The sequence below is a fragment of the Sorex araneus genome, chromosome 4, assembly GCF_027595985.1.
Source record: "Sorex araneus isolate mSorAra2 chromosome 4, mSorAra2.pri, whole genome shotgun sequence".
NCBI classification, from domain to species: domain Eukaryota; kingdom Metazoa; phylum Chordata; class Mammalia; order Eulipotyphla; family Soricidae; genus Sorex; species Sorex araneus.
The window spans coordinates 173,926,199-173,950,311 of NC_073305.1; the positions used below are offsets into that span (position 1 = coordinate 173,926,199).

The window sequence follows — 24,113 nt, forward strand, 5'->3', positions numbered from 1 at the left end:
GACGGACGGACGGACGCACGGACGCACGGACGGACGCGCGCAGGGGGTCGCGGCCCCCCGGGGTGCTGGCGGCTCGGCCGCGGGCTCCGTCGGCGTCGCAGTGTTTCCTGTTTGGATTCTCTCGCCGCCGCTCTCCACCCCCCCTCCACCCCCCCAGCGGCCGCCTTCCCCTCCCACTCGCGGCCCCCCGCTGCTCGGAAGGGGGGCCGGGGGGGCCCTCGCGGGAAACTGCCCGCGGCCCCCCGGGGGGCGCCGGCTCTCCGCGGACCGAGGCGACGGGGAGGACCCCCCACCCCACACACCCCACCACCGCCACCACCACCGCCGCCGCCTCTCGCCTCCCCTGCCGGACCGCGGGGCCGCCCCGCCGAGACCATGAGGAAATTCAACATCAGGAAGGTGCTGGACGGCCTGACCGCCGGCTCGTCCTCGGCCTCGCAGCAGCAGCAGCAGCAGCAGCACCCGCCGGGGACCCGGGAGCCCGAGATCCAGGAAACGCTCCAGTCCGAGCACTTTCAGCTCTGCAAGGTGAGCGCGGCGCGCGGCAGCCCCGCGGAGATGGGGGGGGGGGTGGTGGTGGTGGGGGAGGGCGGGTGGGGACAGGGGCGGGGGTCTCGGGGCGGGGAGGGGGGCGCCGCGGGCGACCCCCGGGACTCGGACGGAGGGAGTCGGTGGCACCTCGAGGGAGCTGAGGTTGCTCGCTCCTCCTCTGGCCGACGTGGGCTCGGCGGGTTATTTTGGAGATTGACATCATCTTACTCCTGCTCCGGGTGGTTTTCTCCCCTCTTTGCACTTGGCCGCTCTGGTGTCCAGGGCGCTTCTGCGAGCTAGGGTGCTGCCCTTTGATACGTAGTTGCAATAATCGGGGAGCCTTTGGGGTCGAGCCTTGTATAAAAGCACGGAATCCACCGAACTGAGAAGTTTCCTCTGGGAAGCTGTAGCCGAAAGCCAAACCTGTCCCACTGGGTGTTTTGCTCATCACTTTTTCCTTCTGATATGGTCCAGGAGCCTTAACATATGCCACCGCAGGGTTCTTTAATGTTTGGATTTGGGTACAAAGTTAACACTGTGATCACCCCCCCTCCGCACCCCCCATATAAATGGCAGGACAATTGTCATAGCGGTTTGTATTTCAGAAAGAATGATGCAGCGAATTAAGTCACCAGCTGCTCAGTGAGAAATACACTCTTGTCTCAGTATTAATAGCTGTCTTTTTCGTAAATACCGTGGATTCTCATATATCAGAATTTCCTAAAAGTGTGCAACTACACTTTTTTTTTTTTTGCCCCGGCGTGTTAAGGTTTTTTAATAGCAAAATGCACAAATACATGCTGCACTCTTTTCATTCCGGTACAATTAGAAAATGTTGGGATATACGTTTGATAATCGCTTTCCTAGATTCTTGATTAAAATAATGCCTTGGCAGCTCTTCCTTTGCTGTACTTGTATTTAGCGTCCAAATAAAGTAATGATGCAGTTATCACACTTGGTGGGGGTGGGGGGGTTGGAGCATGATTTGCGTTTTTTAGTGAATTTACAGAATTTTGACCATTGTTCACTTATTAATTTGATCTCAGCAGTGTTTCTGTAGGATACTATTAATGGCACATTTTCTTCAATAGAATACTATCGTGGAAAGTGAAGTGTTTATACCCTAACACAATGAAAAAAAAATTTGTTTCCAACTTGTCATGTAGATTTCAGGTTTGTTTCTTTTAGAGCGGCAAGCGCGTGTGAATTTGTTTTGTATCAGTTCTAATTGATTTGTGAGTCTAACGCCCCTATTGACTTTCTGTTTTTAAATTTTGCTTGCTGCCTTGGTTGCTGTGATGTCACTGCCCATCCCTAGACTGTTCGCCATGGATTTCCCTATCAGCCCTCAGCCTTGGCCTTTGATCCTGTACAGAAGATCCTGGCAGTCGGAACACAGACTGGTGCTTTAAGGCTGTATCCTTTCATTTCATTTCATTTTAAAAATCCCTGATGAATATTCTCCCCCGTCACACCATGTCGGTGATTAGTTCCTTTTCCTCTTTAATTTTAAAAACATGGTATGATCAAGTCTATGATATGGCAAATTATGTGGTATTGACTTTTCCCTGGGTTCTACACATATTTTGGTTTTATGTTGCTGTGATGTTTCTCACTTCTCAGTTTGTAGTAGTGAAACATGTATCTACATACAGGTCTTTAAGTTTTGCTATACTAAGGACTATCTTAGGGAGCCAGAAGTTTCTAAGGGAAAATACTTGTTATCCTACAAGTGTATTGAATTGAATGAGTTGTGGATGAGGTTTAAGCATGATTGCACTGAGCACATTAGTGCTTTAAAAAATATTTTCTCATGTTAAATGTTAAATTTGTAACCTATTCAGATGAATTTGAATTTGAATTTAAATTTGATAATTTCTGTCATCATTTAGAAAATCATTAGCAAAATATAAATTTTATATAAAAATGGATGCATTGATATTTCTAAAAGTTTTAGAACTTTTTCTCAGTATATTGCAAATAAATAAGTTTACCTCTGTGCTGTATTTTCCATTTTATATATATACATATGTTCAGGTTAATGATATGAACTCAGTATAGTAGAATTATTATAGTATTTTTCTTTTATTAATACTGACTCTTCAATTTCATCTTTTTAGGCTTAGCAGTAGAGAATAGTTTATTCTTTTGAGCAAGTTATCATGAAATAAAAAGATACTTGCTTTTATTTTGTATTTATATTAGCTACCCAATAATGACATTTAACTATATTGAATTAATGTGTTAGTAATAAACAGAAAAAAAAGATGATCTTGGTAGACATTACTATTGTCAAAAAAGAGAAAGAAATGAAAGGAACTTCACCATTTCCATTTTAGACTTACCTGACTTCTGATAAAAGGGAGGTGAAAAGAATTTGAATTAAAACTCAGTGTCTTGTGGGTTTCCTGTAATCTTTGAAAATCTTCATTTCAAAGAACTACTAAATGGTATCAAGATATGCCTCCAATTTCTTTTGTGGATTAGTGTGCTAATAAATAACGCTAATAGAGGTTTTCAGATGGGTAATTGAATTTTATTAAGTGAATTCTCCCATTCTTTGTAAATATAAATAGTGTACAATTAGACCTAATGGTAATATCTGAGTAGTAATGGTAATATCTGACTCTGAGATTCTAAGGAAGCATTCCTGAATGGCTTGCCCCAAACTGAGATATTCTTGGACTTCAGTTGCTTAGAAATTTCATTCTTAACCTTGATAACCAGTCCCTTCTACTTTAGTTTTCCTGTTCTAATCTTGTGAAGATAGGAGTAAAGTTAATCTCATCAGTGTGGTACTAAGTATTTAGCAAAACTGATGACAAAGAGTTGTACTTTGTTGGATTCAGTTATGTTGTTTGCAATTTTTTTCCCCATCAAAAAAGTTATCAATTAAAAGTCAAAGTTGAATTGGTTCAAATCTTTAATTATTGTGCCTTTTACATTAGTACTCTTCTCTTTTTTCCCCCCCTGTGGTTTTCCCAATGTAGTCTCAGTTTCCTATGGCGAATAATTTTTTTTCTTTTATCCACTCATCTAATGTAATTGTGAGGACCACCAGGAAGTTAATTCTGTAAACCAAATATGTATTCCAAACAGAACTTTCACCCTTGTGCATTTGTTAATTAACAAGTTGACACACAAGGAGGAGCTAAAGGTTAGCCCTAATGCCTGATGCCAGATGAAAGCTGGAATTAGGTGTCCAAAATTATCAGTTGTATATGACTTTTTTAATACATACTTAAATGGGTAAAAACATATGAATGACAGTGCATCTAGAATTATAGTTTATAATTATACTCTCAATTTTTTAACTTTTAAGAATGAAATCAGGAACAATATTTACAAAATCTTCCCCCCTCTCTTTTTTTATGAGATTCAAATGAACATTAGAGTGGTAAATTAGTTAATTAGTTTGCTTACCGGTAATACAACCTAGTCATTCCTTTTGTTAGGCTTAAGTAGACTTACAGACTTTGTTTATTATGACTTCGCTTTATAGAAAATGACTAAGGCCTTTTTTATTTTTATGTGATTTTTCACATACTTGAGTTGAGATACACATTATTTGCTCTGCTCTTTGTTATGAAATTCAAAGCTACACACCTGGGACACACAGACTCTACCTTGTTGTTTGTTACTTTTCAAGTAACCTAAACATTTAGTCCCCTAAATTTTAAACATTCTGATTTCAGGACTCCATAGTGGTTTAGCATTCAGACATTTTACAAGTTATTTTATTGCCCTTGCTCTTTTTTGTTTTTCTAATAGTTTTATTTTTATTTATTTATTTATTTTTGCTTTTTGGGTCACACCTGGCGATGCACAGGGGTTACTCCTGGCTCTGCACTCAGGAGCTACTCCTGGATGTGCTCAGGGTTCCATATGGGATGCTGGGAATCGAACCCGGGTCAGCCTTGTGCAAGGCAAATGCCCTACCCGCTGTGCTATCGCTCCAGCCCCATTTCTAATAGTTTTAAAAGAAAGACCAAAAAAGTCTTTCTTTATTGTCTTCTCCTATTAGGCTCATGTAATTTGTAATACATTTCTCACAGAGGATATTTTAGAGCATAAATACATTTTTAGATAAAAAGGCTTTTATTTCGTTAATTGCAGAGTATGAAGCAGGAGATGTATTCAACGGTAGGATTGGACTATTGGAATTCCAAGAGGCTCTCTCATTTGTCTAACAGAGTGACTTAGTGATGTTGAAAGATTGTACTCAGTTGATCTGTCTGCTTTGAGATTACAATAAAATCATGAACAGCTTGAGTAAGTTTTATCTGATATATGATGTTTGGATAAGAATTAGTATAAATCTGAATTCCTAAATAACATCTTTCCAAAATCTTATGAGGATAAATTGAATGTATCTACTATAGTAATGTACAGTAGTTGACCTAGATCATTATAAACATGTCTTCAGTCTTTGACTTCTGTTGAAAATATGAGGATGGATAGGAAACAGGGAAGTGTAGTGTTATATAATCGTATAGTAGTAGTAAAATGTAATTACCTTAAAATTTTCTTTTTTTGGTCATCAAAATAGATTTATTTGAGTAATCTGGAGGTCAGACCTATTGGGAGAAATTAATCTAATTATTCTCATATGGATAAATAAAAGGATAAAAAATGTTCTTGGGACAGGAGTTAGCTCACTGGGCTTCAGTGCATGCGTTGCACACATGCTTTGCATTCAGGAAGCTGAGGTTTGATCCCCAGCACTGACTGATCTGAGCATCACCAGAACTTGACCCAGGAAGCTCTGGAGCACTACTGGGGATTGCACAGAAATGTGAAAAAAAAAAAAAAATTAACCCCAGAATAAAGGTATTTTGCAAAGGCTGCTGTTGTCTTTATCCAGATTCCTGACTTTCTAGGATAATTTTGAATTCTTTACATTGTATTATAACTATAAAGTCTATTAACTTTTAAAAATTGGCTTAAATTTATAAATATTTTGTTTCTGTACCACACTTGGCAGTGCTCAGGACTTAATCCTGCCTCTGTGCTCACGGATTAATTCTGACTGTGCTCAGGGGACCATGTGGGGTGTCGATGCTCAGGTCAGCTCTAAAAGTGCTGTGCAAAAAATGTATTTTTGTTTAAATGTGATGAGGTCATTTGAAGTATGAATATATCAAGCACGAAACAGAAAAATGGAATTAAAAAAAGTGAATTCATTTTTATTATAATTAGCAAAGACTCTCATTTATCATTTTTTGAACATGTGGCATATAGTATAATAGGCAGTCTCTGCTTTGATAAGGCATGGGCAATTTTAAATTGCAGCATAACGTTGCTGAATGGAGGCTTATAAAATGAAGTTTGTGCCTTGGGTTCATTTTACTAACACTTCAGTATTGCATTAGATCATAAGTTGTGGTCTGAATTCTGTTTCCTTCTTGCCACTTAAGAAGTACATGCCCTTGAATTATCTTTTTCTTTAGTTTTAAAACAAAGGGTCATTTTATATGATTTCTTTAGGGAAGGATTCTGTGATTTTGATTAGTTTTCTGTGTATTGTACGTGAGTACATGAAAGAAATGAAAAATGCAGTAATTCCTTTCCTTAAGTTTCCGGTCTTAATGATGAAAGGGCTAGAATGAATAAACATAATCAAAGATAGAGAATTATTTAGGGTCTGTTGATACTCAACTAAGTCAGTCTGCAAATGTATTCATTTCATTTGATGCCATTTTTACACATAGTAGCTAAGAGTCAGCGTATCGGGGAAGGTATGCATAATTAGATGAACAAAAACCATTGGTTAAAGAAGAGAAAAGGGAACTTAGTGGATTTTTAAAGATATTGGTTGGAATCTCGGAGACCTTGGATTTTAGCCTACATTTTCTGGGTGATTTTCAGTGATGAATCTTTGCAGTTATATAAGGAGATGCTAACAGGAAGAAGTTGTGATTTTTAAGGATGATTAGTGGGCCACGGATGGTATGGATGAAAATAATTGACCAAATGAAATGTCTTAGGGAACTATTAATACCTAGAGTTGTAAAGTGGATCCAAAAGGGGAGTTGCAGAATAGGAGCTGGAGAGGGAAATTAATGATGAAGATGGTGATTTTTGCCATTATTGTACTGAAGCTGTTACAAAGTGAAATCAAAAACTTACTGTGATGGTGGCAGAGTTATGGTGAGTTTGGAATTCTATCATTGCTCACAACTTGTCATATTGCCGTTTTGTGTGGGTAGCCTAGATGTCTTATTTTAGCACGAGGATTGATGCACTTTCACATTTGTTATCCATTTGGATTGATCTTGGTGGTTTCCTGATTTTTGATTGGCCAGTATTTGTTTAAAGTCAATTTTAGTAGTTTGATTTTGTTCACTTATCATTGGTTAGTGTTTCTCAGGTAGTGGGTGGTACTTTGGTAGGATAGTTCTGTGGATTTGCTGGACGTTTCATTTAGGCTGTGTAAAATTCCTGGTTCCTTCCTATTAAATATGTGAGGGTTGCTTCTTTTCTCTGTGTGGCAGCCTGAATGCTTGCTTCCCCACCGCTGCGTATGTACACACACACACAGTCTCTCTCTCTCTCTCTCTCTCTCTCTCTCTCTCTCTCTCTCTCTTCTCTGGATACTCCTGGTTGAGTATCATTGTACTAAGCCCAAGTTCTTTGCCAATTACATAGGAGTAATAACCCTATATATCTAATGAAATTAGTATCTGAACAAATATAACCATTTGTGTAGCTTTTGAGAAATTGCAGGGCGATTTTGGTAAATAGGCTATGTGTAATACTCCTATTAATTTGAGAGTGTATGGTTCTAATTTTCGTGTCCTTAATTTTTTCAGCAAGTAATTGCTAGAGGCAACTTGGTGCCAGATACTGTTTAGGAAATCCTTAATTTTATTTATTTTGATAGCTAATAGAGTCTTTGAAGTAAAGGTACTGTTTTTGTCTTCAGTAGTGTGTTTAAAATACTTTTGCTCTTCACATCCATAGTGTGTAAAACTTCTGTGTAGATGTAATAAAAACGACATATGAGTTTTATAATTAGTAGTTTATAAATAAATGATTACTGATTTTGTATTTCTGGGAGAGCATTATAACGTTTGACTTCTGGCTTATTTTTATTTACAAAACAATAATATTGGAAAAAGAGATTTGGGAGCAGGATTTTTGCTCAAAGTAGTTGGAAGTGGAACCATTAAGCTGGAATTTGGCAAAAAAAAATTATCTACCCTCCTGCTGGTTTGTTTTATGCATAGAATTCACTGAATTCTCATTCTTTAGAATCCTAAATATAAAAGAGAAAAGAGATTTGAAGATACTTGAACTCTGCTACTTTGAGCTCTTCATTAAAGTAGGTTTTGTGTGAACAGAGAATGAATTGGTGATCGGCTGTTACTGCAATGGGAGGAGCAGGTATATTTACTTCAAAAATGGCCAGAAAGTGGTATCTTTTTGGAAGCAGCTATTTAGCATTGGATTTCTTTTGCAGGGAAACAGTGTGATAACAAAATGAAGAAATTGAAAAGGATATGTTAATTATTAGGGAACCAAGTCTGTACTTGATAAGAATTTCTACTCTAAGTAGTGTGGTTTTTATTTCCGTTTGATATTCTTTGTTTTCTTTTTTCTTTTTCAGTGTAATTTTCTTTGAAAATTGCAACCTGACTTTGCTATCCTAAGAAAAAAGGTGAAGGGATTTTGGAAGAATTCCCTTTTCATTACAAGATTTGTATGTTATTCTTTAGGCTAATTTTGGTTCAGCCAGCTAAAATTTCTGGGCTTCAGTTTCCTTTCTTATAAAATGAGAAAATTGGAATGCATGATTTCCAGGAGTCCTTCCAGCTCTAGGATTTAGAATTTCTTTTTCTGTGGAGGCTTTGGGAATGCTTTGGAGCATCTCTGTCCAAAGTGATCTGATTGGTTGCTTAAAGATGACGAAGTGTGGAGCTTCTTGGTATTTGCTGACTGCATCCAGGACCCAAGTCAATCAGTGGAAATGTAAACTTTCATTTATGAAGGGGACCCTCAGAAAGCATGGCAACCATCAGAAAGCAGCCATTTTTTCATTGTTGAATAGCAGAACTCCTGTTGAAGTCTAAGCTGACTGGTAGTTACGCTTTCTGCTTTAGGTGTAGCTTGGAGGCCCCAGAATCTTATCCTCGGCACTGCATAGCTTGAGTCGCATCCTATGCTTTGAACTCCTGGCCCAGCACTGGTCAAGCCTCCCTCCAGGCCTCGTGAGCAGTATTTTGCATGGTGGGGATGGATTGGCCCCCACCCTACCACCCCCAATGAGCATCGATCTGAAAAGAACAGATTCTCCTAAAATGGAGAATGTCAGAGCTCTTTAACTAATAATGCATTGTTTGGCTTTATCATAATCTTCAGTGAAAATTGAGGTTTTAATTTAACACGTCACTTGCAAAATACAGCACTGGAAATTTTGGTTTTCTTTCCCTTTCAGTCGGTGCTATCTCTAACTTCTGAAGCCTTTCCTGGGGAGATTGTTGGAGAGTGATTAATCCTAACCTTTCTTCAAAGTGCATAATCTTTCCTTGTAATGGCAGTACCTCTGATATTTTTCACAGCAATACTCTGCGAAAGCTGACTATAAATCTAGAGGCATCAGCTACATCTCAGTACTTTCTCCTAAATTGCTTCCCGTCTGTGTAGTTTTGTTTGTTTTGGGCGGGGGGGGGGGAGGGGGAGGAAGAAAAAGGTGTTGAAATAGGTTTTTTCATCTATTGTTTTTGTGCTTTGTTTTTTATAATGATACCTGCATTTTTAGAAATTCACTTTGCCATACTTAAGCAAAGAACTTCGTCATTATGCTTCTTAGATTAGATGCTGGTATAAAAACTTGTTTAGTTGTGAGCATTTTGCTATGTGAGTGTATGCATTTCTTCTTTTATATCTTTCAAAGCATATTGAGCAAGAATATTTTTTCTAAAGACTGTGTAATTACAGTTGTTCCTTTGTAGGAGTAGTGTCTTTAGAAGCCATCCTAACTGCAAAACAGTGAAGAGCCAGAGTGTGTTCAGCCACTCTAATTTGTAAATACTGAAGGAATTCTTATTCAGAGTAATAGTGGAAGAAATAAATAAAGGCATATTCCAACCCACCTAACCTTATAATTTTATATTAACCTAAATGTTGCAATTTTTTGTTTTGATTTTTTTTTTTAACATTGAAGGCAATTGAAAATTTTTTAAAACCTGTTGGATATTTATTACAAAATGTCATAGCCTTTTAGAGGGAGTTTTATTATGTTTATATATCTTTAATAGTTAATTTTATCATTTTATTAATATTTTCTGTATCACTGTCACTGTCATCCCGTTGCTCATCAATTTGCTCGAGTGGGCACCAGTAATGTCTCCATTGTGAGACTTGTTGTTACTGTTTTTGGCATATCGAATACACCACGGGTAGCTTGCCAGGCCCTGCCGTGTGGGTGAGATACTCTCTGTAGCTTGCCAGGCTCTCTGCGAGGGGCGGAGGATCGAACCTAGGTTGGCCGAGTGCAAGGCAAACACCCTACCCGCTGTGCTATCACTCCAGCCCAATTATTAATATTTTACCGAGAAAATATACATTACAGTTTTGCTTTACTAGACTAGTTGAATATTATAATTATGAGTTAGCAAAATTCAATTTGTCTTTATAATCATGAAACTGGCTAATTTATTTCTTCACATATTAAATTTTTTTAAACATACTTTGAAGTTTTAAAACAGTTTTAAATTCACAGCAATATTGAGTAAAGGGTACAGAAATCTGTTTCGTACCCCTGCCCCTACCCAACATTTCCTTCCCTTTGGTTGTGTTTTTCCCAGTGGGGTTGTACATTTGTTAGAATTGACGAGTCTGCAGTGACTCATAATTGCAATACAAAGTTCATGGTGTACATTAGGTTTGACTCTTGATTCTGAAGGTAATGTGTTTTAATTACCCATGTAACATGTAGAATAATTTCACTTCCATAGTTCTTGGTGTTCTCCCTATTTTATTCCTTCCTCCCACTAACTCCTGGCAGCCCTTTTGTTTGTTTCTTGGGTCCGTCCTGGCAGTGCTCAGGGCTTACCTCTAGCTCTGTGCTCAGGGTTCTCTTGTGGCAGCTTGTTGGCAACTCTGTGCTGTGCTGTGTGCAGGACAAGTGCCCCATTCCCTGTACTGTCTCTCTGGCCAAGTCCCAGATACTTTTGTTGTCTTCATCGTTTCATCTTTCCCAGAATGGTATATCATTGTAATCATATTTGTGGCTTTCTCAGTTTATTTCTTGTGCTACGCAATATGCATTGTTTCTTTTTTTTTCCCCATGTTTGATAGTTTTTCATTAGCCCTAAATACTATTTTATTCTCCATATACACCACAGTTTCCTTCTTCTTTCTTTCTTTCTTTTTTTTTTTTTTTGTACAACACCTGGTGGTTCTCAGGGCTTACTCCTCACTTTGTGCTCAGTCCTCACACCTGGTGGTGCTCACAGGGATTGAACCCGGGTTGGCGGTGTGCAAGGCAAGCACCCTGCCTGCTGCACTCTCTCTCTCTCCAGCCCTTCCCACAGTTCCTCTGTCCAGTCATGTGCTGAAGGACCTCTGAGTTACATCCAGGTTTTGTCAATTACGAAAAACATGACTTGTCAACATGCCTATGCAGCTTTTGTGTGGATAGAACATTTAAACTCCTTTGGATATAAAAGAATATCGAATATTCTTTTTTTTTTTCTTTCTTTTTCTTTTTGTCAAAAACAGTAACAATAGGTCTCATTCCCCTGACCCTGAAAGAGCCTCCAATCGTTGGGAAAGATGAGTAAGGAGAGGCTTCTAAAATCTCAGGGCTGAGAGGAATAGAGACGTTACTGGTGCCTGTTCGAGTAAATCGACGAACAACGGGATGACAGTGATAAAGTGATACAGTGACAGTGGATAAAAAAGAGTGGGATTATTGCACTCTGTGGTGATAATGATCTTCAAAACTGTCCTTCAGATGTAGCTTTACTATTTTGCACTCTCATCAGCACTGGACAAGAGTTCTTGTTGCGCCATGCTACCATCAGTGTTTGGCGCTGTCCTTCTGGACTTGGACCACTCGGGTGGATTCCTTTCGGAATCTTAACCCTTGTTAACATTTCCACTTCCCCAGTGGCATACGGAGGGTGTGGAATCCCTTTTCACAGGTTTATCTTGGGTAATTGCTTGGAAAGGTCATTCACCTATCTTGTAACCTGATTTTATATTTTCTTTTTTAAAGGCATTTTCCCTTTCTTTATCATTCGTATTTACTCTATGGCGGCCTGCCAGGAGTTGCTTAGGAATCCCAGTCCCAGGGGCCCCTCCTGAGGAGTCTTGGCTAGTCAGGCCTAAAATTCCATGTAAGGACTGAAGATGTGGGGCTCGCTCTTGCCCTGTGGTACTGGGCGTTATCAGGGCTGCCCCAGAGCCTGGCCTCCTGGGCCACACCTGGTGATGCTTGGGAGCGCCCGTGATGCTGGCTGTGACATTGGCGCTGGTGACTTGCAGGCCACACACCTGGGTCCCTGCACACCATCTCTAGTCCAAGGATTTGGGTTCTCTTATTGTTGAATTTTGGAGTTCCATGTAGATTTGGGGTAATGATTTTCTCAGATAGGTATTTTGCAAACATTCTCTCCCCACACACACTCCCCAGACCTGTGGCTCGATTCTTATTTTATTGAAACTGAGCAAGACCTTTTCGATTTTGATGAAGTCTGGTTTATCAACTTTATTTTACAGCTTTGACTTTTGTTGTTGTACATAAGGGGATCCTCCTGGTTTTCTTCGATGTTATCTTTAAAGTTTGTAGTTTCACATTTTCCTTTTGGGTCCGTACTCCTTTTGGAGTTTGTCTTTGTGAAAAGGGTGTAAAGTTTCTGCCTAGATTCACTTCTAGTGATAACCTGTTGGTAGAATGGAGGCATTCTGTATTTTTTTTTTTTTTTTTTGCTCTTTTGGGTCACACCCAGTATGCTTAGGGGTTACTTCTGGCTTTGCACTCAGGATTACTCCTGGCGGTGTTTGGGGAACATATGGGATGCTGGGAATCGAACCCGGGTCAGCTGAGTGCAAGGCAAACGTCCTACCCGCTGTGCTATTGCTCCAGCCCGCGTTCTGTATTCTTATGGTCGGATCTTAATCTGTGAACCTTTGTTTTACCAGTGCCTCATTCTCCCCCTCTTGCTGCTGCTCTTTTTTATTTTTATTTTTTGGCTTTTTGGGTCACACCTGTCGATGCACAGGGTCATTCCTGGCTCTGCACTCAGGAATTACCCCTGGCGGTGCTCAGAGAACCATATGGGATGCTGGGAATTGAACCCAGGCCAGCCACATGCAAGGCAAATGACCTACCCACTGTGCTATCCCTCCAGCCCCTGCTGCTGCTCTTGATCAGGTGAGACTCGATGATTTGAGTTGATTGGAATGGCGTGTCCGCCCATTTCTGAGGTCAAACAGCTAATCAGTCTCTCCCAGTGCTCAGTTTCTCCTGAGGATAGACCATGGAAAAAGAAGGTATTGTTCAGTATATTTAAAAATGTTTGCTTTCCCCACCCCCCCATATCTGCTGAGGGCAGAATGAGTTCTTTTCTCTTAAGCTAACTGAGAAAACGTGGTGGAACTCGTGGAAGTAAACTTATGGCAGTGTAGAATCTCTCCTCCCACTGAGCCCCCCACACCCCTCCCATCCCAGGCCGGGCTCCCCAGGAAGTGTCTGACCCTTAGATGTACCTGAAACCGCCAGCAATTCCTTAATTATAGTTTAGGCATTTCTACTCAGATGATCTTTCTTGCTAAGGTTTTCTTCTGGGTGGTAGTTTTGGGGTAGTTGTAATTCTTTGTTGCAAAGACAAGCTGAGAAGCAGACAGTTGTAAACTGATGGACAGATGGCACCTGTTTGCCCTGTCACCTTCTGAGGATTTAAGAGGAGCTCTCAATTTCTGGTTTGTTCTTTTTTTTTTTTTTTTCAATTTGTTAGGAAGAAAATGGTGATTTCCAAATTCCATACTTTCTGGACCAGAAATTGGACATCTATTAATTTTTGTAGGTGATAAAGCTGCGTTATTTTCACAAAAGTTTTATAATTTATATCTGTAAAGGAAGTAAAACTATGGAATAGTGGAACTTCACTATAAAAATGCAAATGGTTATTTGGCAAAAGCTTTGTCTTGTTAATGCATTCATAGGTCACAACTTTGAAATGTTTTTCATTATATTAAATGTTGGTAATGACTTCCTAAGTTCTTGTTTGCAGATATTGCTATCAAGTTGATAAAAAGCTTGTTCAAAACAGAATATCATTATTAGAAATTTGGAAAATAAGATCTACGATGAGAAATTAAAGCCATTCATTATTTGATTTGAAAAAAGGAAGTCTGAGAACTTAGAGTCATTTATACTAATGTATGAATGATAATGCTTCGTTATACTTTGAGGTCACAATATTTTCCATAGGTTTTTAAATGGCTCTATATTAGAGTTTTTAGTGAAGATCTGTCACTCTCACTGTCATCCTGTTGTTTAGCGATTTGCTCCAGCGGGTACCAGTAACGTCTCCATTGTGAGACTTGTTGTTACTGTTTTCGGCATATCAAATATCCCACGGGTAGCTTGCCAGGCTCTGCTGTGCGGGCAGGATACTCGCAGTAGCTTGCCTGGCTCTCTGAGAGGGATGGAGGAATCGAACCTGATCTTCCGTGTGCAAGGCAAACACCCTACCTGCTGTGCTATTGCTCCAGTCCTTTAGTGAAGATAACAGCAAATAAACAAACCACCACTACCAGGAAACTATGTACAAGCAATATCCAAACATATGCTTGGATTTATTCTCTAAAAATTCTGGTTCTCTGGTATGAGGGCTGCCATGTAATTTTTTATTTTGAACCTCTATTGCTTCTTGAAAGAAACTGGTTAAATACTCAGCAGACTGAGTAGCCATATTCTTAGAGAGGCAGAGGGCAGATAAGAAGCAAGTTCAATACAGTGTATGGCGAGAGGATGTCATTTTAAAGTAATCCTGATATCTTGGAATTTGTGGTATAACCATGAGGAAATTTGCTGTTATTTTCAAAGACAGAGCTATGAAGCATTGATATAGGAAATATTTTATAAATAATGGAAAGGAACTGAGGCCCTAAGGTTGAATTACATTATTTTCCTTATATGTAATCAGATATGAGTATCAGCAGTAAAAATAAAAGAGCACGTTGTCTGATTATGAGGTTGAAACTATGGCCTTGTACCTGCAGTTGACTCTCAAACCAATCAGATGGCTGAGGGTTATCAGAATAGATCTTTGATGCACAGAGGTTGTTCCAACTATAACACATAATTTACAGATTTTCATGTATTTTTCTGGTAACCTTCTTAGCAATACATTTTTGATGGCTTGTATTTTCTGTTCTTTTTCTTTTTTTGCATTTTGTGTCACACCTGGCAATGCACAAGGGTTACTCCTGGCTTTGCACTCAGGAATTACTCCTGGCTGCGCTCAGGGGACCATATGGGATGCTGGGAATCGAACCCGGGTCAGCCACGTGCAAGGAAAATTCCCTACCCGCTGTGCTATCGCTCCAGCCCCAGGCTTATATTTTCTAGAGTAGAATAAATGTATGCTGCTACTTACCTGTTGATTAATTTATTCCTCATAACGGCATGGAAGAACAAAGCTGTCAGGTGCTAAGTGATTTCTTGTTTATGTTCACACAAAATCAACACAGAATTGATATGATGCTAGAACTCGTCTCACTTTGAGATTGCTTTCATCACTATGTCTTGACTATATTATGGTGATCTTTAGATTTTCTTGTTTTGGAGGCTGGAATGATAGCACAATGGGTAGGACATTTGCCTTGCACACAGCCGACTGGGGTTCGATTCCCAGCATCCCATATGGTCCCCCCAAGCACCGCCAGAAATAGTTCCTGAGTGCATGAGCCAGGAAAAACCCCTGAGCATCACCGAATGTGACCCAAAAAGAGAAAAAAAAAAAGTTAGATTTTCTTGTTTTTGAAAAACAATCACATTATAATAAGTCTTTTTAAGATTCAGGTCTTTAAAAATAAAAGTTCTCCTCTTGCCAGCACTAGGCCATTGTTCAGTACAGCAGCATTTTGGAGGTTTACTACCTGGGGCCAAGATTTCCAAGCCTGCTCGGATCGGGACTGATCCTCTTCCGCCCAGATCCCCCATTTTCCAGTAGCTAGGCAGTCATACCCAGAAACTGCCCCCAGCCATGTAATCCCATCAGTGGCCAACATCCCGAGACTATAAAACCAAGCTCCCAGAAGCTTGGACATCTTATAGCCTAGCTCTTCCTCTTGCCTGGCAAGCTACCAAGAGTTTCCTGCCCGCATGGGAGAGCCTGGCAAGCTCCCTGTGGTGTATTTATATGCCAAAACCAGTAACAATGCTGGGTCTCATTCTCCTGACCCTGAAAGAGCCTCCAATGTGGCACCATTGGGAAGGATGGGTAAAGAGAGGCTTCTAAAATCTCAGGGCTAGGATGAATGGAGACGTTACTGAGACCACTCGAGAAAATCAACGATCAACAGGATGATGATGATGGTGACTATAATACTTTGAGACATAAAGTATTCAGTAAATTATCATTTGCTGAAAGTATAAAAAGTACAAAAGAAATGATAATCTTTTAGTACACTTGAATGAAAATCTTCAGGGTTTGTGATGCATTAAAATTATGCTTTTGGGTTTAGTTTATTACCGTGGAACAGTTTGCCCTTAGAAGTCTTTCTTGGTTTGTTAGCAGAATATCTCTGCTCAAAGAAATTTACACTCATAGGACATAAGAGAATTAAATGTCCATATAATACTGTAGAAAAATTTACCATTCATAAGTTCATTAAAAGTATTTATCTTGCACATTTTTATCTTTAAACTTTAAAGGATATAAAGGTATTTTAAAAATGCATAAGATTTCAAACTCTAATTATTTTCTGTCTTATATGTACTCTAAACTTCTCTTCCCTAGATTAAAATATTAAGTAATTTTTTAGAGCTTAAGCACAATTCTTTACCTGTTTTGTTGTTTTTGTTGACAGGAATTAAACAGATTCTCTGAGAAGATTCCTAATCTTTAAAAATAAAATGCATTAACAATTTACTGAGTGTATACAAGTATTGATATTGTTGCATTTGTCATAAAATTATGGTTGTCAAAATATGTGTATAATAATACATAGTAGTAGTGACAGCAGCAAGAACTTGCCTCACAGCCAAATGTGGGTAGGTAGATGACATACTTTGCTGATAGTACTGAAGAAATCTCACAACTGTTATTGTGCTTGTAAACTACTTAACAAGTAATTGGAGGATTAAATGAATGGGATCCTACTATCCTAGATATTTTCTTTAATTTATGAAATGTGAACTAATTTTGCATTAGAAGATATTTCTGGATGTTCATGATTTTTCTTAGGTTCTTAAAAGCTCATTCGTTCATTGAGTCTTAAGTAGCAAGTGCACATTTTATATCAAACGCTGTTCGAGGTTTTGCAGATAAAGTGAGAAGATTGCTATTATCCAAGGTTCCAGCCTCTACCTATATAGAAGGCTTTCAAAAACAGTTTATTAATTCAAACACAGATGGTCCTGTTGAAGAAAACAAGGAAGTGTCTATAGAATACAGTAGCACTGATTAATAAGCAAGAAGGAAAACAAAAGGAGTAGTATAAACACAGAATGTTATGGGTTCGGCTAAAGCCCAAATGAACTCATGTTTGTGAAAATAATTGGAAAACTTTCATTTTAAGCTAAATCTGTTCTACAAAATAAACTGTATTTGGAGGTATCAGTGAATCAAATGGCTATATTGCTTTCATATTTCGGTTTGTAGGCTTTACAGCCTTTGAGATTAAGGGACTGTGATTTATATCCCCAGTTCCTTTTAAAGTTCTCAAGAATAAAAGGAATGGGTTTAAAACATTAAACACAAATAAGCAATGTCATTCTATTGCTTGCCGTTTTTACATCTTAGGAGATACATGGCGGCAAAGATAATTAGTGTAAGATGCTGTACTTTATTTCTCCCTAATTTACCCATTATTTTTTGCCATCCATGTGTGTAAAATACGAATGTAAAAAGTTAGATTTGGAAAGAAACCCATGGTGATAGGGCCAGAATAAACAAGTAATTTAATTTTCCATAATAAACCGTAGAATGAAAACAAATTTCTATTGTATAGACCTAAGATCTCAAGAGGCTTTTTTCCCCTAACATTATAAATGAAATTCTTGTGATAATATAATAATGTGATAAAGTAAACCCAGATAGCGGGTTTCTGATGCTATATCTGGTTCTTAGCAAATGTTATTTTCCACTTAAAAATCAGTAAGACAAACCAAATTTGTAAAGATAAGTGGCTTGAAGCAGTGGTTTTTCATTACCTGTTCCTGAAGTGCCGATTGTGTACCTGTGTCAGTTTGAAGGTGTGAAAAAGTTGGAAAACCACAGGATTCAAGATTAAGTTCTGAAAATCTTAAAATAAAACGTGTGCTTTGCTCTGCTCATACCTGCCTTTGATCCCCAGAACTTTCGAACTGTTTCTAATCCTAGACAAATGTTAAAAAAAAAGTTGCCTTGCCAGTGTTTCTTAATTCATTGCCTTAGAAAATACCTATTAAATTCTTGCATCGATAAATAGATATCTGTCCCCTCCGTCCCCTCCTATTATAAACCTGCCTCGATTTTTGTTTTCTCTCTTGATTCCCTTTGTAACTTTCAGGGATTTCATTGAGTTCCTAACTTCTTACTGTCTTTACGAACTAATTCTTGACTCCTCACTTTCTTTCTTTTTCTTTTTTTTTTTTTTTTTTTGCTTTTTTTGGGTCACACCTGGCGATGCGCAGGGGTTATTCCTGGCTCTGCACTCAGGAATTGCTCCTGACGGTGCTCGGGACCATATGGGATGCTGGGAATTGAACCCGTGTCGGCCGCGTGCAAGGCAAACGCCCTACCCGCTGTGCTATTGCTCCAGCCCCTTGACTCCTCACTTTCTAAAATGCAGATACTAACCCATCATTCTTCCTGTATGGAGCTTTTTTTTTTTTTTTTTTTTAAAGCAGTTGCCGCATAGACTCCTTGATTTTAAAAGTTGAAAACATTTTTACGAACTATCTTTCTACTATAGTCATAACCTCAGTTCCACATCTAAGTAGTATTGCATGGAAGTAATTTATTTTCTTGTAAGGTTTTCTCTTCTACTTCCTTCTTAATCCCTCTTCTTGAATTCCCTGCTTAAATTTCTCAGACTTTTCAAAATTACAGTTCTATCTCTACAGTTCCAGCTCTCTTGCTCTCTTCGTCTGTCCTTACGCAAACCCCATTGTCCCTCTTCATTCTCGACCAGTGCCGCTTATATCAAATGCTATTTTCTCGGACTTGGCCTTCTGAATTTTCTGAATTGGAGTCAGTAGTTTTGATTATAAATGTGCTTCCTCTTTGTTTGTTCTCAAATTTTATAATGACATTTAAAAAGGTAAGAAGTGAACATATAGACGTGAAAATTATCTCTAACTCTGTCAATGCAGTAACACTTGGTGTTACAGAATTCTGGATTTTAATTGCCAGTGTTCACGCCCCAACTTTCATGGCCTTGAGAAACTTATTTAATCATATCTCTTGACTTTTCTCATTTGTAGAAGCAGGAAATTATAGTACTTTTGTGACGTAATACAATACTTGGTACAGACTAAGTGTTTGATTCTTCATAACTGTTACCTTGATGATGTAGTACTAAAGCTCCTAAGCTTCCTTTTGCTCTCTCTCCCTAATCTCTGTCTTTCCTCCCCGAAAGTTAACACTTAAGCAATTGGATGAATACTTACTTTGAATCTGATGAAACAGTGTTTGAAAAGAAAATATTTTACTTCTTTAAGTTTTCAAGTTTTTGTTACTGCCTCCTCTCTGTTCTGCATACCTTATCCTGGTTACTCTTCAATTGCTAGTTTCATTGTGTTAGTTACATTTTTTTTTCTTTTTGGGTTACACCCAGCGATGCTCAGGGGTTACTCCTGGCTTTGCACTCAGGAATTACTCGTGGCGGTGCCTGGGGGACCATATGGGATGCCGGGGATCGAACCTGGGTCAGCCGCGTGCAAGGCAAACGCCCTATCTGCTGTGCTATCGCTCCAGCCCCTGTGTTAGTTACATTTTAATATTTTTTTTTAAGTTGCCTGTGAGTGTGTGGTGGTGGTGGTGGTGGTGGTGGTGGTGATAGGGAACACATCTGTGGTGCTCAGGGCTTATTCCCGACTCGGTGTTCATGAATCACTCCTGGTGCTCTGGATATCATAACAGCTATGTGTCTGACAAGTGCTTTACCCCCTATACTATCTCTGTGCCCCCTCCCGCCCCAGTGTTACCTTTTACTCAAAACATTTTCCCCGATTGATTAGTGTGCCATGTCTAAATGCAAAGAGCTGCATTTAAAGACTGCCTCCACTCTTCATTCTTGAGTCGTTGTGAAAGTACTTGTCTGAATGCATGCCGTGGACAACTAAGTAGAAAGTCACCGGCCTGTGTTAGGAATTAGATTTGTCAGTTGGTTTTCTCAGTTGTATGTCCAGAAAACATACAACAGATTCATTGATTGTATGTTGAGGTGGATGCAGTTTTTAGTAGGTAAGTAGAAAAGAAGGCTGAAGATATTTGAGATAGAACGATTAAACCCACTAGATAGTAACACGTGAGCGCGCGCGCACACACACACACACATACACACACACACACACACACACACACAGAGTGGGGCTGGAGAGAGAGTACAGGCTAAGATGCTTGCCTTGTATGTAGCAGACTCTCGTTTGCAATCCCCAGCAGCATATATGGTCGCAAACATGGCCTGAGAGCACAGAGCCAGGATTAAGCCCTGAGTATAGCTGGAAGGAGCCCAAATATACCCAACTCCCCCATACGCACACACACACACACACACACACAAATGATAAGTAGATAGTAAGCAGCATTGATTCTTCAACATTTAAGTTAAAAAGGAAAAGTAAAATTTACTTTTAAGATATAAGTAAGTAATAAGTAATTAAGATATAAATAAGATATAGTGACACCAAGAGCTATTAGGGTCTTAATACATGGCTATGTGGTAAATTTATTCATTCATGTCTGGAAGACTAGACATCAGAATAGTAAATACACATTTCTACATTTTACCTCTGTCTCTGCAGAATTGTTTATACTCTATCCTTACAGATTTTCTTCATTTATATTTTAGGTTTGTTTCTTCATTTAGTTGTGAGCACAGCCATAATAAGTGAGAATAATTTACTAAGCAGATCTCTTTCATAGGTTTTGATTACTTTATAATAAAACCATTAACTCTTGGTAATGGCAGTATTAAGAAGAACTATTGCTTTAAGAACCAGTAGTCATCATAGGAATGAGAGAATGGGAACATATATGTCTATGAAGTATTGTGATCTCATTATTAAAATTGATTTTTATATTACGGTATGCCTATGGTAAGGTAACTTTATTTCTTATTAATGTAATGAGTTACATTATGTTAAATAGTGATTATGGTCTTCATGTTATTGTGTGCTCTTTATTAATTTTAATTCTCACCACAGTTATACAAACTCTCTGGACAGATTTCTCTATTACAAAGAGATGGCACTTGAGAGGTATAATAATTCTTCTCCAGGTTATAAGAAGTAATAGCAGAGTTGATGTATGAGCTGACTTGAAAGTAAAGGTTTTCATTTTCGTGGAGTGTCAGATGTTCCTCTGGTACCAAACCAGCTATACATAAAAGATGCCTCATTAGGATGCTTTTGAGGCATGTTGAGCTTAGTAAATTTGCAGTACAGCTGCAATTCTGGAATAGTTCCTGGGTTGAGAACTACTTAACTCTGGAATTTGTTTTTGCCACGTTGCAAACAGTTATGTAAGCAGCACTGATTCCTTAACATATAAGTTAAAAAGTAAAATTTAATTTTTAAGCTTTCAGTAATTACAAAGTATTGGGAATTTTCTCTTTAATACGCTGTCCTTATTTTAGTGATAGGATCTTTCGGGAATGAATGCATTCACACACCACTACATTGTCCAAAGGGGAAGGGAAAGAAATCAGTCATAACCTTGAGGAAATCACTTCTCTGGGCTTTAAAATTATCTTTTTTTTTTTTTTTTGGTTTTTGGGTCACACCTGGCAATGCACAGGGGTTACTCCTGGCTCTTCACTCAAGAATTACCCCTGGCAGTGCTCAGGGAACCATATGGGATGCTGGGATTAGAACCCGGGTCGGCCTCGTGCAAGGCAAATGCCCTACCCGCTGTGCTATCGCTCCAGCCCCCTAAAATTATCTTTTAAACATAGATAATAATGACCTTTTAGATGACTATAGGAATTAAAATGTATTTAAGACTTTGCTTGAAATTTAATATAGTGGTTGAATGATAGAAAATCTCTTAGCATCTTCACTAGAAATGAAGAGATTGTTATTATAAAAAGTTGCTATAAAAAGTTCAGTTTGGGGGCCTGTAGACATAGGGCAGTGGGTGAGACACTTGTCATGCATGCTGTTGACCTCAGTCCGATATCTGTCACCATATGATCCACGAGCCCCTCCAGGAGTGATCCCCAGTGCTTCCTGGTGTGGCCCCAAAAACTCAAACCAAAATCCAGAAATACAATTTCCTCTGAAATAGTGCACTATTAATAGTGCACTATCCATAATAGTGGATCATATGGTGACAGATATTATAGTGCACAGATATTATAGTACACTTTCTTCACCTGCATATAACCAAGCGCTAAGTATATAGAAATTTTTCTTTCTCTGGGAATAAAACCTTGATGCCCAGAGCATACCACAGTTTTCAAACCAGTAGGAAATTTCTGAGGAGACCCAAATTAGTAAAACTATTTGCCTGTTACATTCCAAGAATGAATTTAGTGTATTTCCAAACTCGTTTGTTCCTGTCATTTTTAATATCAGATAATTCATTTAAATAATAATGTGAACTGATAAGATACAAACACCAAGGTTTTAAAAATACAAAAATCTAAGGTATTTTGGAAAGACATCATGAAAGTCAGTAGCTTGAAATGTTTTGCGTTTGAGGTAGTCGGAATTCTGCGGGTAGCAGTAGGTGATTAGAAAAGAAATGACTCTGTGAACGCTTCACTTCGGTTGCATTGCTTGTTTTACAGTTTTTAAAGTAGCTGAACTGGAAATCTTAAACTTGTGTAGTTATGTATAAATCCTAAATTTGTGTAGTTAGTTATGGTTATGTCTTATTCAAGAAAAAGTCTGTTTTAGTTAATAGACCCATTCTTAAACATTTGGCTAATATAACTTCAACCATGTATTATGAACACATGATTATATTATTTTTAATATAATTTATAATAATATAATATAATATATAATATGATAATATAATTATTACCCTGTACTCTAATAGTTGTTAAAATTATTATAGTTATATAGAATTGTTATTCTTCACTTATTGTTCACATTTTATTTACTTTGTTTTGGGGGCATACCCAGTGGTGCTCAGAGCTTTCCCCTAGGCTCTGCACTCTGGGCTCACTCCTGGTGGTGCTTGGAGGGCCATATGGGATGCTGAAGATCGAACCTGGGATGGCTGCGTGCAAGGCAAGTGCCCTGCCCGATGCCCACTGCAATAGCTCTCCGGCCCCGTATAGCTCACATGAAAAAAAAAAATTAGTCATCTGTACTATTCTGCTCAAACATATATATATGTTTTTACTCCATTCCCATGAAAGTGGGAATGATAGACTATGCTAATAGCTCCCAGAAAGAATAGTACAGCTGGAACAATTACATTAGACTCATTCTACTGACTTAAAAAATTACAAGATGATAGAAGTTATGCTGTTATCTGACAAATGAAATGGATGAACAGAGAAGTAGATATTTAATTTATCTGGCTGGCCAGAGTGTGATTTAGTACTTTTATTTGCCAATATTAGCAGTTTGAAATCTAGCTGACTGTACTTGTATCAGGGCAATTTGTGTAGCAAAAGTACTATTGCTACCAGCGTAAACAATAATACTAGTGATATAAGTTAATAGTAATTGGTACTTAAATTCCAGGTGTTTAAAGAGTAGAGTGAAATAGGCTAAACAGTTGTGTTGAATTAGCCCGGTGGGCTCAGGCAACCGTCTCAGGTGCCAGGAGTCGAACTTAAGTTGCCCATGTGCAAGGCAAATGCCCTGCCATCGCTCCGGCCCCAGCCATGGGAGATTCTTCTCGGTGATTTATTGTTTCTTCTTCACATTTGCCTTCCTGTTCTTCAGAGGCTCCTATTTTTCTTACGTTATTTATTCCTCGTGAACTCATCCCATAATCCTCTTGCCTGCTGTTCATTTATTTTCCACCTTCTATCATTTTCTTAGCAGTGTTGTCTTCATTTTTTAAGTCCCATCAAATTTTGATTTAACTTTTAATTATGTATATGTGCCTGCATATATACATAACACACACATAGACTTGTTTATCTGTTTATATATGTGTGTAAATATATTTTTTTTACATACATAAAAATGGGAGCCAGAGTAAAGTATATCAAATAATTGTATCTTCGTTTGG

General features: G+C 38.6%; 1 protein-coding gene across 4 annotated transcripts in view; it reads left to right on the top strand.

Moving 5' to 3' along the window:
* Positions 1-279: 279 nt before the first annotated feature.
* STXBP5 (syntaxin binding protein 5) overlaps positions 280-24,113 on the top strand; it is a 189,587-nt gene continuing 165,753 nt past the window's right edge. For 2 of the 4 annotated variants that reach the window (XM_055134182.1, XM_055134184.1), the window contains exons 1-2: positions 280-528; positions 1,850-1,947. In XM_055134182.1, the coding sequence (XP_054990157.1) occupies positions 376-528; positions 1,850-1,947 (251 nt within the window). In that variant the 5' untranslated portion in view covers positions 280-375. The remainder of the gene's footprint in view (positions 529-1,849; positions 1,948-24,113) is intronic. The other 2 variants (XM_055134181.1, XM_055134183.1) reach the window with 1 other exon arrangement.